Raw genomic sequence first — 15,475 nt, 5'->3', positions numbered from 1 at the left:
GAGCAAAAGAAAGGTTAAAACCCCTCGAATTTAGAAAATTCACCTAGACCCCAAATTATTGAAAAAAATTACTTTTTCCTCCCCGTGAGATTTTCGTGGTAAAAGAAGAAAATACCCATTTTGATCTTTAAGTGATAAAACTATCAAACAACTTCTAGAAAATGTAGATAAAAAATAAATTTGATTCGGATTGATTTTCAGAATAATGATTCTAATAAGTAGACAGATATATATTCTGTTTTTTAATCCAAATAGGATAACATAAAAATGATTCCAAATAGTGAAACAAACAGGGCATATAATTTCAAATATATTTTTTAAAATTAAAATATAAAAAAAAAAAAAACTAAAAAACTAAAATTAATTATCTTTAAATGCTGAGTTTAAGGTTTTCAAATTAGATTTTTATTTTAAATGAAGGTGTTTTTTGAATTTTTGGTTTTCTAAAAAAAATCAAATTATTTTAATTTCCTTTAATTTTGTAGAGGTTTTAAAAAGCAAAGAGTAGATTGTGACGTTACTCATTCGATGATGATTTGAAATATGATGTGGAATGAAAAGTTTGAAATATCCTCCTTTAAAAATCATCAATTAAATTAATAATTATGATGAAAATATTAATTCATGTTTATCACCATAAAAAAGTTTCAAGGATCATGGTAACAATTGAAAACTGAATCAAGGTCGTCCCATTCAAATTTTCAAATACGACATGTCCTACTCCTCTAATTTTCAAATGTGGCAGCACCATGCCAGTATTACAAGTGGCACTCCAATTCAATGATAAAAAATGCATACAGCTTGAAAATATCTGTATCTGAATCACATGGTGAATTGATAGCTTAATTGGGTCTGTAAACAAAGATGGAACAAACCTCTCCCTTCTCTTTACCCCAAAAAACACTAAAACAACAGAAAATTTGAAGCATAAACCACAATACAGAGACACCTTCTTCTGCTAATTTCAATCTCTTTTAACAACATTACACTTCCTATTACTCTCTTTAACGTTAATTATTTCTCTCTTTTCTCTTCAGTACTAGGCTCTGCTGCTTGAACTGGATTTCTTGTAAAACCTACATTCCACCAATCAATGACCATAACTGCTTATGAATTATATGAAAATAAACAAACTGTTTTACAACATAATTAAAAGATAAAGGATCACCTGTGGCTGTCGAAATTCTGTCACCAGAGCCACTTCCATGACTAGCATTACCCGTCACAGATAACCTCCCACGAAGTTCCTGTGGTAATGCCATGGTACCTGCCACACGTGCTTCGGGATCTCCACTGGGCAAGAAATTTTCACCGACAGGTCTCACAGTAGATTTTGGTGAGTAGGTTGTTGACCACGATCCTCCATTTGATCCAGCTAAGGCCATTATAACATCTGCCTGAAAGTAATCAGGCAGCAACCAGGTAGTCATCGCTTGCAATGTAAATAATGATTTCATCGTCAAACAGCGAGAATAAAATATTAAGACAACAAAAGTGTGTCAAAATCAGCGGGGAAAGAAATCCATCTTATGGATATAGCAGGCATGTCTTCGACTGTCTAACCTAGAAGTTGGCAAACTATGTACTTTAACAAACATCCCACAGTAGTCTAAATAAACGATTCCAGTCTAAAGTAGCTATTAAAATGCCCGTCAAGCACCAAAAACTGATTATTTTAAGTTGCTTCAGAAACCTCCTTTTTGTTCTGACATAGTAAAGGAAATAGTAAGCCACTGTCTCATGCTATGAAACATAACTAATTATTCAAAAGGAGGAAATTGAGACACTGGACAACCACTCTCTAGCACCTCAAGCAATACTAACTTCACCCCTTCAAGTTGAGTACTCACCATGGAAAATGAGAAACCTCTCCTATTAAAGTGAAGAAATGACTTCTTCATCTCAGATACTAAGCCAGCAATTTTAGGATGGTAAAAGTCAAATTATGGACTTTTCTCTTCCATTTATAATATTATGGATTAACTTTTTTAAAAGTGAGAGATGAAACAGACACAAAAAGTACTTTCCTCCACAAGTCACGTACTCTGGAGCAATTTGTATATAGCTACATAAAATCAACTCCCAGTAGTAGTAGGAGAATTTTATGCAAGCCCACTCACTTTGTACTTGCATGCCAACAGTGAAGTCATAAAAGTTGGTTGGTCATGCACATTGCTGGACACCAAAAGAAATTTTTTGCTCCAAAGTATCTTGCAACAGGATTAGTTACTGCATCTGACTTCAATCATAAGAAAAAAAAACTAACACAATGGTAAGAATACACCTAATAACAAGAAGAGCAACCAAATAGGTCACATAAACAATGACATGAAATGTTGCATGGGACATACTTCAAACTGCATTTGCAACCTTTTATTCAAGTTCATTGGGAGGAAAACTACTAAAAGCTAAAACTGCCCTTCTATTCTTGACTTCACCAGAATCAGCTAATCAGACAAAAAAATGTTTTATTCTTGTTTGAATTTTAAAAAGCTTTTCAATGGAATGTAAACAAGGTCAGTCCATAAAGCCTTAAGAATGGTTGCTTGTTAGTGGTGCCCTCTTTCTCCATCTAGATTGCTTTGTAGATGTACCATTATCATTAATTGCCTCCATTTCTACCTTCTATGCCTCCTTTGCTGTAAATTTGTAAATTCAGAATGTACACATCATCTGTGCATTAACATATGGATAACCACAAGAGGATAGCCTAGTTAGTTAGATCTATGGCAACTCTCACCCATATAATCTTGAAGGGGAATGAATTTAATTTGTGATTGTGCAAGGGGAAGGGCTGCATCGTTAATAAATAATAATCGTAATAACTTGACAATGTTAGAAACATGTCAATTTCCTATCCAGTGACACTCTACAGTTTCCATTATCAAAAGCACCAGACTGTAATGATTGGCATCAAATCAGGCAATTTTTACAACTAAAAGCTTTCTAAAACATGTCATCCCAAAAACACGGTCAAGGTCATCCTGAGGACCTCAAGGCAGTAATACAGCTCCATGGCATCACCAAGGAAATTTCACATCTGTCAGACTAAGTTGAAGTTACTAAGCTTGAGAAGGGAAAAACCTATGGCTCATATAGCCAGACATTAACTGATGGCTTCTAAGCAACAACTACGCCTTAGAAGAAATAAGTGACAACTTAACTAAGGAGGATGTGATTGAGAAACCTGCAATTGACCTAAGAAAGTATGAGGTGACTTAATGCATGACCTGCAACAATAAGCTTATGATGGTATCAAGTGTAAAGAAGTTAAAAACCTTTCAATTTGATAGAACTACAAGAAAATAAAAAAATAAAAAAAATAAAAGTTATTATAAAATAGAATAGAAACTGACTCTTTAATGATGGAACCAACATAGCAAAATAAAAACTGTCACCAGAGGACTGCTTCACAACATAACTTCTCTTCATATTATAAGGTTTGATATTCTACATTGCTCGTGATTTATTATTTAACCATAAAACAATAGAATCAGACATTCTTACTAACTAAACAGTCTTCAAAAGTGGGCTTCCAATCAAATAGCCAAAATTTGAACATGTGCATGGTTACTGGTGCAAGCACTGTTTTGTGACGCTTAATGGTACATTGCAGGCTTCAGAGAAATAATCAAGAGTATAAGTAGAAACAATATCAAAGCCAAACCATGCTTTTTTATACAATTTGGAGCAAAAGATGTTCATAGCGCATTGCTTGTGCAATTCCACAGATTTTTCTTTTGATAAGAAACTAAAAATTTGCAATTTTACATATAATCATAGGAAACTGCAACAAGTCAAACAAGCTGCTATTAATTATATAACTATCTGTCAGATAATTTTCTCATATGAACTGATATAGATCTTTGCTCAGAAAGCACCAGAAGTCCCTTAACATAAAAGGTAACAGAAACCATTAACATTAAACAGAAATGCAGAAAGTATTTTCAAACAACTAGAAAACAAACCTTATTTGGATGGACATCATCAAAAACATGAGCTTGACCTCCATAGAATATAGTCATTTGCCGGCTAGCAGATGCTAATCCCTGTCGACTGTACCACATTCACAATGTTCAGCATCAAGTGCTCATTTCAACACAAAACAGTGGAAAACAAGAAACAGCACAGTATATGCTGAAACATGATATTCACCTTGGAGGAGTAGAAGACTCTGGCTCTGAAATAAGTGTCCCAGACTTTGGCCTGGTTCCACCTTGCAGAAGTACAGATGAGTTCTTCTCAGATGCACCGCCAGTGGCATTGACAGAACTCAAAATGTCAGGACCTTTAATCCCAGTTCTAGATCCTTCATCAGCAGCTGATTGAGAGATAATTGAAGGACCAGCATTGACATCCTTGAACCTGTTTGGCACTACTTGATGCATAAAAGGCACCAACTGACCCCCACGTGGATGATACTGTACAGCAGGGCTAGCATTGATGGGAATAGTTCGCTCCCATCTAGAAACATTGGGATCCATTCTACTGCTAGCTGAAGGCTGTAATATAAGAGATGCCGAAGTTGGCCTCAATTGCTGCATACCACAGAGGACCTCGTCATCATTGGACCTTCTTGTTCGTTCTCCTCCTGCCCCATTTCTGAGTAGCTGAACACAAACAACAATCATTAGTAAAAATAATAACTAGTGCCAAAAATGGAGGTTCTTAACTTGCATAAGAATGAAAGAAGATGAACATTATATATGCCAACACATACCTTCATCAAATGCAGTCCCTCAGGGTATTCATGACCCATGAAGGCCGATTCCAAGTTACTTCGCTTACTTCCTACTAATCTGTTGCTTATCTCAGTTCCAGAAATGTCACTCCTTGTACCATAAAATGGAACCCCCTCAAGATGATTTCCAGCCTGTCTTTCTACAAAATTGATGAAGGAATCAAACTTAGATTTTCATATCTAGTCCAAAACAAGAATATATAAACATTTCAAAAGCGTACTTCTATTTTGACAATGCAATTACAAGAGATAAACTTCAATACCAGTACTGTCCACTTCTTGAGGCAGCTGGCGAAAACCCAGTAAAAAGAATAAGAACACGAATAAAATTAAACAAAGATTACACCTTGAGATCTACATAGGAGCGAGATACTTTACTAAGTAATTTTTCAATGACGTAAATACTTTCAACTGCTTTTGAATTTCCCAAGAAGTAATAATACTAAGCAAACGAAAACACGAAACACTACATTGCAAAGCAACCTTGTTTAGAGGGAAAAAGGAGACAAAACATTAGCAAACTCCTTGAGAAAATGGCTAAAGAAAATAGGATAAAAATTAAAAACTTAGTCCCCAAAGAGCTAAAACTCTTCAGTGAAATTCGTCTTGCCCACTTAAAGATGAAACTCCAACGGAAACTTTTAATGAAACCAAATAAAATACAAGACCGAGTAAAAGCTAACAACCCCTTCACTGACCTCATTAAAACTAATCCATAACAAACACAGCAAACAGATTTTTACATCTTAAATGAAAATCAAAGCTACCTAATACATCACAAATACAAACAGTGAACTAGAGATCAAAAGACAAAGTTTTTACTTCAATAAACAAAGATAAAAAAAAAAAGACATAAAAAAGGAGAAAAAAAATATGCAGACACAAAAATGCATATATAGAGAGAGAGAGAGTAAAAAAAGGAACTGACCAGAGGTGAGATCAGCAACACCAGAAGAAGCGCCAAGGGAAACAGAGGCGGAAGGAGAGGGCTCTGAAACGGCGTGTTTTGGAGGCAAAACGACAGGGGGAGAATCGGTGGGCTTCATGCCCAGAAAATCATATAACATTGGCTTCACTTGGTCAGTAGTGGCATTGTTACAATTTGTTTTGGTTTGTTGAGCCATTATCAGCACCGCCATTTCTTTAACATCATCATCTCAACCATTATCACTTCATGTTGCTTCATAGCTTATAGCTTCCTTTCTCTTCTTCTGAAAACAAAACACAACACAGTAACAGTAACAAAAAGAGTAAGTAAACGAAAGAAAAGAGAACACGATTTTTGATAAAGAGAGAATCAAGACTCTTTTCAATGCGAGAGAAACAGGGGAGCATTAAAAAGCAAAAGGTTCTTTCTCAGTTGTGCTGTGTAGTTCAATTTACTGGCCCTTTTTTTTTTTTAATTATTTTTTTTACTCTCTCTCTCTCTCCTCTGTCCGTGCGTTTTCTGGGTGTTGTGTTGTTTTTTGTTCTTGAGAAAGAATAAATGTTGTGCGCGAGTATGTGCACGAGTATGTGCGCGAGTTGTGTGTGTTTTTGTTTTCTTCCTACAAAGAGAGAGAAAAGAGGAGAAACTCAGACAGAAAGTGAAATTAATATACGATGTGAGAATGATAGGATATTGAATANAATTTTTTTTTTTTTTACTCTCTCTCTCTGTGTCCGTGCGTTTTCTGGGTGTTGTGTTGTTTTTTGTTCTTGAGAAAGAATAAATGTTGTGCGCGAGTATGTGCACGAGTATGTGCGCGAGTTGTGTGTGTTTTTGTTTTCTTCTTACAAAGAGAGAGAAAAGAGGGAGAAACCCAGACAGAAAGTGAAATTAATATACGACGTGAGATTGAGAGGATATTGAATATTATGGCATTAATACCCATTTCTAATAAATTAATTACCAACAAATACTAATTATTTGAAATATTGACGCAAACTTCATTTAAAGATTTCATCATTAATTTGATACTTTAAGATAGAACTAGTTGTAGTTTTCTCCTGTTTGCTCACAAATTTATTATGTCAACCACTTGATTTGTAATTCGATGATAAGACCGTAATTATTTAGATAAATTATTTATAAGTCTTGTATTCGAGTTTTATAAAATAATTATTGATTATATTTATGATTTACTTAACTCATTAAGCTTGCAAAGAGTTTAATAGTCTCAAAAAATTAGTTTATAACTTGCTCTATTAAGTCGATAGAGTGTTTAATCGACTTAATAAATTAGTTAAGATACATGCAACACCCTAATTATTAAAAAAAAAACAATTATTTCATTGTAAAATGCATCTGAAAAACAATTAATATTTGAATAAACTAATAAGAAAAAAAAAAACAATCTAGAATTCGTGGATGAAAAAGCAAGAGGATCTTAAAAAAAAATGAAGTAAAATGTGAGAAATAGTAGTGGAGAATGAAGAAATTAATGGGTTTTAGATAGCGAGTGAGGGAGAGATTGATTCGAATTTGAACTACATTTCAATCGTTGCTGCTGCTCCCACCACTACCCGTTATTGCCCCTCCATTTTCCACTCTGGCTTTCGTGTAAACCACCTTATTTATTTTCTTACCAAAATTGCCCTTGTCACTCGCTTTCTTTTACCACCTCAACCACTTCAATGTCGCATAATTGCTTCAACAATTCTTGCCTTCTTTATTTCGTTTTCATCCAGGTTCTCATATTGTCTGTCGGACAAGAATCTAACTTCAAGATTTTTATATCATTCAAGTTAAGAAGCCTTACCACTGTAATTTGTGATTATATATTTAAAATGGGTCACTGGATTCTATAATTGAAGGGTAATTTTGTTAAATAAATAAAGCAACACTTTTCCATTCCAATCTCTGGCATATTCATAATCATATGTGGGTGTCCACAGGATCACAATGACATGATACCACTTCGTATTTTTGGATGAATCATTTTATCTGCTAATAACTAAACACCTACTTGTATGATGAGATAATGCTCTCTCATTTTGCTTTCTTAGTACTACCAAATTTCTCATTTTCTCCACTATCAACATATTATAAACACTAACCATCAATTACATCCACACGAATCTTAACTAAATCCTTATCTGGTTCATATTATAAACACTAATCATCAATTACATCCATACAAATCTTAATTAAATCCTTATCTGGTTCAACATCTATTCTATGTGTCAACTGCTGGACACTGCACAACCAGAACCCCTTTATTTTATATATATATNATCTGCTAATAACTAAACACCTACTAGTATGATGAGATAATGCTCTCTCATTTTGCTTTCTTAGTACTACCAAATCTCTCAGTTTCTCCACTACCAACATATTATAAACACTAATCATCAATTACATCCATACAAATCTTAACTAAATCCTTATCTGGTTCATATTATAAACACTAATCATCAATTACATCCATACAAATCTTAATTAAATCCTTATCTGGTTCAACATCTATTCTATGTGTCAACTGCTGGACACTGCACAACCAGAACCCCTTTATTTTATATATATATATATATATGTTCATAAAAGCAGTATAAGAATATAGGTTCAGTTAGCTTGACTACTTTGTTTCCACAGTGACTACTTTGTTTAATCATATGACAATAATAATATGCAAAATTTCAACAAGTATCAATGATCTCAATTCTGCAAAATAAGCTATTTTTGTAAATTTTATTCAGATGAGGGCAATGAGAGAGGCAAAATACTTACCAGAAATCAAAAAGACCCCACCAATAATATGCCGTCACATCTTGAATTAAAGGCATAGATTACATCATGGGTGATGGGTTGGTGTTTCTTACACCCTTCAAATATTCCCCACGTGGACCATATGTTCTGTCAAGTCTGTGATATATATAGATTATATATAATTGGATCTAATTCCTTGCCAATGGGGGTCAGATGCTCCAAATTTAAAGAGTGTTTTTATAAGGAATATGCATAGCTGATGATAGAATGAATACTCAACTCCATTGATGAATAACGGCATTAATTAAGTCAGTACCTTCAAAAAAATGAGAGTAAAGACATTATCTAAGAGTGATACAAACAAAATGCATTTTGTATTGCAGAAATAGATGCATATTCAGGTCACATGCCTTCAACATTTTTCACCTCCAAACATAATTGACTAGGCATCTTCTAGTATAACTTTATACACTGGTATGTAAATTATTATACTCCTAACAGATCTTAAGGGACATGGCTGATCTAAAGGTGATGTATGCTGTCCGGAAGTAGCATAGACAGTGAAGGGTGGTCCAGAGACACAGCTGATGAAGCAAAATCATTAGTTCTCAAAAACCAGAGCATCCGATTCACAAGGAATATTTACTGATAATAAGACAAAGGCACTCTGCTACGTTTGGCACAAAGATGACAAAGTTGAAGTATAGGCTTTAAAATTTGTTACCTCAAAATAGAAAGACAACAGATCATCGAACAAGAAAACAGGGATTATTACTCAAACTTTTCCCGGTGGAATTTCTTTCCTCACACATCCCAGCTGCAAGACAAACAAGCAGAAACACTGTAAAACGTTATGTTAAGAAGAATAGTTAATAGTTACACCAGGCATAAAGAAAACAATCGATCCAACTTTGCTAATTCATGTTTGAGCACATATATAATAGTTAACCCAACCTGCTGACAAAGGGCTCCAAAGATTTCTTAACAGAACTTTTTGCCTGCCCACTGATATTATGGAAGATAGCTGATCATGCATAGCAATTTCTTTTTCTTTTTTCTTTTTACTTAAAGCAATTAATTTGAATGCCATCCCACAGAACGAAATCAACGAATATGCAGATATGAATAAAAAAAAATTCAATAATCAAGAAAAAAAAAAAAGAACAATTAAAGGTGAGTAGTTACCAGGGTGGAACACATATTGTAGCTACTGCAAGCAATTAATCACTAAATGTTGATCAAGAGCTATCAATTACATACTCCATAGATTCCAGAGACTGATTCCTAAGAACTGTTTACAGATATTTAGAGAGTAAGGGAATCGGGGTAGAGATTGCTATTTAAACAACCTCTCCAAGCCCATTTCAGATCCTTAAAAATCCACAACTCAGCTTCAAATAAATCTTCATTCAGTACCATGCAGATGGTTCTTCAAACCTTTTCATATTGCATAAGAGAACCTGGTTTATGACTGCCAATGAATTTGTATTTGGACATTTTTCCTTAATCTATAACTTCCATCAGATTGCTGCACACTCATTAATTGGAAATCATGTAATGTTTAAGCACTACCAACTCACAAACTTGAATTACTCCACAACAGATTTCTAAAATTATTTCCAAACTGAGAGCAAGAATTTCCAACTCAAATGCACTAAAAGATTATTTCACTAGTAATAGCTTCACATCAGCTTAGCTCTTTTCTTCATATCATCTATCAATCGGTTTGCACTTGATACAGCAGTCTCAAGTGAACTTCTATGCTTTACAATTTCTCTTGGGTCTTTACAAGTCTTTAGTATATCAGACATGGCTTCAGCTCTCCGCATTATAGATTTCCTCCTTGCAAGGGAAGCAGCACGGGAAGCATTTCTATCTTCACTGTAAGTATCTGGCAACTCTGTTGAATGAGGGACAGAAGACATCAAATTGCATAGTTTCTGTACCATGTCAGTCATTCCTCGTTTTTTAAACTCATCATTCATTCTCTGGAAAGTAAGGTACTGAGGAATAGTACCCCGGCTTATCATATCTTCAAACTCGGCAAAAGCCTCTTCAAACTTGTACATTTTGAGAAGCAAATGAATTAACATGGTGCTAGTAGCCAAGTCTGCATCGCATCCTCTAGCTTTCATTTCCTTGTTTATTTGAACAGCCAAGTCCAATCTCTCATCCTCACACAACATCTTCAACAGAAGATGATAAGTAAGCCGATCTGGGATGTACCCAGTAGAAATCATCTTGGTATAAAGGTTCATTGCCTCCTCAATTTTCCTGAATTTTGAGAAGTACCTAAAAAAATAATTATAGGTTGTAGGGCTGGGCACAAAACCCCTGCTAATCATCATCTTAAGGATCTTACTAGCCCCTGCAAGATCACCTGCCTTGCAATAACCCTTCACCAAAGAATTGTAAGTGGACATAGTGGGACCTTGTTCACAAATTAAAAACCGTTCCATAATCCCTAACGCCTCATCAAATCTGCGTTCTTCCGCTAATCCATCAATTATTGGATTATACACTATTGGATTGGGCTCGATTCCTTGGCTCCTCATTTCTTTTACCAACTCAATTGCCCTCCCAACACGACGCATCCGACAATAGCCTTCAACAAGAGTACCATATGTTACAACAGTTGGTTTCACATTCTCCTGTCTCATTCCCAACCAAAGCCGCTCAGCATGCTTAAGCTTTCTTGATCGAAACCATCCATTTAATAATACATTATAAACCCGAATCGATGGTACCCAACTTCTGTCCAGTTTCTTTTTCCAACATACATACTCTGAAGCTACCCTAACATGCCCTTCTTTACAAAGGGAATCCAATAAAATTTCAAACAAACTCGTTGCCGAATCAGAATTATTAATTATGTCAAAATTGCTAGCAAATTCAAACGTCCGAATTGCAGCTCGGGGCATACCTGCTCTAGCGTAGCGTCTGATCAAAACTGCAAAAGTTTCTTTAGAAACAAAATCAGAGCCGTCATTCTCACCAATCTTATCAAGCACCATACACCAAACAGAATCAAACTCTCTCGCTTTAGCAAGAACGTTAATCATAGAATTAAATAGCGTCGCAGTGGATTTAAACCCAGGTTTGGTCTCGGCCCAGAGAAACAAAGTGTGCAACAACTTAGGAGAGGAGTCGAAATGTTCAAATACAGCTTGTACCAGGCCTGAATCCGGCTCGATGCCAGTCTGGTTTAATTCCGACTGGAGAACCGGACCGGAGGAGATGTTAGGTTTTCTCAGGAGATTGGAAATGATAGAGAGTTTGGTTTGTGATAAGTTTTGGGCTAGTAAGGGGTGCGGTTGGTCGGACGGAGAAAGTTGCTGGGGTTGTGATGGTGGTGGAAGAGGAGGACACATGAGGAGTGTGTTTCCTGGAACGGACTGCCATGACTGACCGGAGAAGTGCTTGCGAAACGGCGAGATCAGAGCGAGGAGAGTGTGGTTGCGGCGTCTGTGAACGTGGAAGTAAGCGTTCATTTCGTTGTACGGAAATAAAATGTTACAAATTTTCTTTTAACGACCTAACGTTGTCAAGTCTTTGAATTACCGTTTTACCCTTATACTAGACACCTACTATAGAATAGAACCGGACCTTGACCATCCGCTGAATAAAAAATTTAAAAAGAAATCCTACAGAATTACGAATGGCTACCCTTCTCAACTTCACCGCCATATCAGTGTCTCAACAGCCACCAGAATCCTACTTGAGAGGCAACAGGACGGCTACTTGTAGGACGAAAAGGAGAGCCAATTCTACGTCATTTGCCGTGAATTCGCCGGAATCTTCGCCGACTTCACTGGAAAAGCCTGAAATCGAGCTTGAATTCATTGGTGTATGTGCACTTAAATCAATACTCTTAAATTATAAATATAAGTATTCGAAAGTTAATATAATTATATAATAAACAATTTCCAATTCAGTACTTAGTGTGTCTAATTATATCTGTAATGATGAGAATTCGTATTATTATATTTTTAATGACAGCTGAAAGCGGAAAGTGATGGATCGTATCCAGTGGACAGAGCTAAAGCGATAAGCGGAGAGAAGCTGTTGAGGAACATCATGTTGGATAACAAGATCGAGCTTTACGCCACGTATGTAAGTTACGCTTTAAAATTTAAACGAAGTCGTTTTGTAAATACGGTGTCGTGTGACGCCTTAAGAGCAGTCTCTCTATTTTATTGACTGTTGCTCTGTTAGTTTGAAAATGGAATTGATGTGTGTGTTCATTAGGGGAAAGTGATGAACTGTGGAGGAGGTGGAAGCTGTGGAACTTGCATTGTGGAGGTAACATTGATTTAAACATTATATGAATATTAAAAATAAAAAATTGGTATTTATGTTCTGTAATTAGAAGGACAAAGTTAATTTGTTCATGTCTAGCAGATTATTGATGGGAAAGATCTTTTGAATGAGAGAACAAATACAGAACTCCGCTATCTTAAAAAGGCAAGTCTTTTTCTCTTATATTCTTTATATAGAGAGGTTCAAGGTTAGTTCTTAGAAGAAGATAAAGATGTCTTGATGGGATGGCATGATTGGTGAAGGTAATGTGATTTACATTTGTGTTGTTATGTAGGTGTATTCTGTTTTCATATGATGAAATTCTGTAAGACGAAATTTATTTTGAAAAATTGAGTTGTAGTTAACTATGTTGCTAATCTACAGAAGCCTGAATCTTGGAGACTTGCTTGTCAAACTATTGTGGGAAATAAAGAAAACTCTGGCAAGGTAAAAAAAAAATTCTTTACAATGGCCTCATTGGTCTCATTCTATAGTTTTTTTTCTTGAAACAAACAACAAAGTGACATGCCACTTCACAAGTTCTATCATAGTACCATTTCAGCAGGATTGATACCTTGGCCCGTTGGCCTTGGTGAATGAGAGAGTTCTGGTTCATAATTCATTTCCTTCCTAAACTAACAGAAAGAAATAATCTTGCAGCAATGGCTTGGTTTTGAACCAATGAAGCGGTTTTTTTTTTTTTTTTTTTTCAATTTAGCCCTATGTAGCATGAGCTACTATTTTAAGATTTTAATCTACTATCATATAAATTTGTGAGAAGGCAGGTGCTGTACCTGCTCTATTCTTGCACATAAACCTTACAAGGTGGAAAGCATAGTATGGGCATATATAAATTTCTAATGTGGTGAATTGAAAGAGAAAAAATATCTGATCTTCCTGTAGGAATTCTTTCAGGATTAGTCTAAGCAGCTGAAAAAACTCTCTCATTGATATAGTGATCAATAGATCTAATCTCTTTATTTTTTTTCTTTATTGTTGCTTTAAGGTTGTTGTTCAGAGGATACCCCAGTGGAAGAAGCGATAAAGAGACAAGAAGTACACTATGTCAACCTGCTGCTCACATCAAGGACTCTTGGTAACCAATTCAAACTTGTAAGAATAATGCTTGTATATTTATGTGGATTTATCATTAGTTAACTGGTGTTTGTGTGCTGTACTTCTCAGTGTGATACACTGCAGTTAAAAATGATATACGAATTGTGCAATGCCATGTGTAGAACATTTGATTACTAGATATGTGCTCATTTCATCTCTTCAACAGCAGATCTAAATATATCAACATTGAGAGAACACATCTTGGACAATAGCTCTATCATAACCCTGTAAATTAATAAATATGGGCCAAATGTTCGGCCTAGAAACCCAACCTATATACAGAATATCAATCTGTTGTTTGAAACTATTTGCAAAAACTTCTATGAATTGTCATTTTTTGGTAAGTGTTAGAGCTTTTGTCTTATTAGTTTATGTCGGTTGCCTCCTTTTTGAAGGTCCCTGTCTGTGATTAAGCACAGCAATAAATAGTCTACGCATGAATGGTGTCCAGAGGGTAAAAGAAGAATTTACAAGTGGTATTTGTCTAGTAGGTTCTGTTGTTTATTACTCCATCCTAGATTGTGAGCCGAAAGTTTCATTTCATAACAAAATCATTCCAAGAGGTCCTCTATTTCATTTGAATAGAAAACAGTATCAAAAAGACTTTATTCTGTTGCAATCCAAAATTCTGCTGTTTGAGTCATCACATTGCATTCCTTACTGTGATCATACTTTGTAAAGTCATTTTCTTCACTTGAAAAGGCAAGAAAAAAAAAATTAATACTATTGTTGCCTTCTGTCGCAAAGAGAAGTTGTTTGTTTACTTTGTTGGCTCCTTCATTTTATTCCCAAATCGAAATGGAATAAGGTGGTTGGTGTTATGTATGGTTTGGGTGAGAAATGTTGCTTGAGTTTAGCATTAAGAGATTGGTCTGACGGTCAAGAAGGTTTGCTCTCTTCCTTAAGTTCGTGGGTTTAAACCTTTGGGTCACCTACCACACTAACATTGTAACTTATTTAATCCTTTGAGTTTATAAGGTGTTCAATGGACCTCGATGATTAATTGAGGTACACGCAAACTAGCCTGAACACCCTAATTACCAAATAAAAAAAAATGTTGCTTGAGTTTTCATGAATATGACTCGTTTAAAGAAAATGGGAGAACAATTACATAGTATTGTTCATTCTTTCTCATTAGACTGATTTTATGAATGGGAGAGTGTTTATTGTTAGCAAATTTAGTAGATTTCAACATATGCATCTTGGAAGTGATTTTAATATACAACTTTGATCTAGCTGAACAAGAATTTCTGGTACTTGGACAACAAAATACTTAAAATATATGACTTGAACTTTGTAAGTAGATCTGTATGTTAAGTTGTTAAAGATTCAAAAAAATTCAGAAGTGTAGCGACTTTACATGAGGAATCTGACACAATAAAGTTGAGAAGTTGGAAGGAAATTGCTAGTGGTGAGTGGTCCCGACATTAAACACTGGTGACAGCCTAAAGCGAATAAACACATGTAAATGTTTTAGCTTATTTGGAAGGCACAAGGCCCTGAAATGACAAGAGACCTGCTTTGATACCCGTAAAACCACAGCGATTACATGCTCTTAAACCACTAGTTTGAACTTAAAAAACTTTCATCTGTTTAGTGCAATAAGTCGGCTCATTAGTCATTACTTGGGT

At 35.2% G+C, this 15,475-nt stretch overlaps 3 protein-coding genes across 5 annotated transcripts; 1 reads left to right on the top strand and 2 right to left on the bottom strand.

Moving 5' to 3' along the window:
- Positions 1–696: 696 nt before the first annotated feature.
- Positions 697–6,151, bottom strand: LOC116133056 (protein TIFY 8). Its single transcript, XM_031418720.1, has 6 exons — positions 5,670–6,151; positions 4,721–4,881; positions 4,156–4,610; positions 3,969–4,056; positions 1,169–1,397; positions 697–1,076 (listed from the first exon to the last, which is right to left on the bottom strand). The coding sequence occupies exons 1-6, from the start codon at positions 5,878–5,880 to the stop codon at positions 1,015–1,017; spliced, it is 1,206 nt and encodes a 401-aa protein (XP_031274580.1). The 5' UTR covers positions 5,881–6,151; the 3' UTR covers positions 697–1,014.
- A 2,630-nt stretch (positions 6,152–8,781) lies between these two features.
- LOC116133133 (pentatricopeptide repeat-containing protein At5g11310, mitochondrial) lies at positions 8,782–11,910 on the bottom strand. Of its 2 annotated transcripts, XM_031418814.1 has the most exons (3): positions 9,615–11,910; positions 9,154–9,246; positions 8,782–9,013 (listed from the first exon to the last, which is right to left on the bottom strand). In XM_031418814.1, the coding sequence occupies exon 1, from the start codon at positions 11,798–11,800 to the stop codon at positions 10,112–10,114; it is 1,689 nt and encodes a 562-aa protein (XP_031274674.1). In that variant the 5' UTR covers positions 11,801–11,910; the 3' UTR covers positions 8,782–9,013; positions 9,154–9,246; positions 9,615–10,111. The 2 variants fall into 2 exon arrangements, with proteins under 2 accessions (XP_031274674.1, XP_031274672.1); XM_031418812.1 differs by having other exon boundaries at positions 8,782–9,246.
- A 140-nt stretch (positions 11,911–12,050) lies between these two features.
- LOC116133132 (photosynthetic NDH subunit of subcomplex B 3, chloroplastic) lies at positions 12,051–13,954 on the top strand. 2 transcript variants are annotated; one of them, XM_031418811.1, is made up of 6 exons: positions 12,051–12,276; positions 12,429–12,542; positions 12,678–12,731; positions 12,831–12,893; positions 13,113–13,175; positions 13,735–13,954. In XM_031418811.1, exons 1-6 carry the CDS (start codon positions 12,088–12,090, stop codon positions 13,771–13,773), a joined length of 522 nt encoding a protein of 173 aa, XP_031274671.1. In that variant the 5' UTR covers positions 12,051–12,087; the 3' UTR covers positions 13,774–13,954. The 2 variants fall into 2 exon arrangements, 1 of the variants encoding a protein (XP_031274671.1); XR_004128498.1 differs by lacking the exon at positions 13,735–13,954 and having other exon boundaries at positions 12,831–12,991.
- The last annotated feature ends 1,521 nt before the right edge of the window (positions 13,955–15,475 follow it).

This window comes from Pistacia vera, unplaced genomic scaffold, assembly GCF_008641045.1.
Source record: "Pistacia vera cultivar Batoury unplaced genomic scaffold, PisVer_v2 Contig265, whole genome shotgun sequence".
NCBI lineage: Eukaryota > Viridiplantae > Streptophyta > Magnoliopsida > Sapindales > Anacardiaceae > Pistacia > Pistacia vera.
The sequence above is the reverse complement of the archived record's forward strand: the minus strand, read 5'-3'. Positions and strand labels throughout refer to the sequence as shown.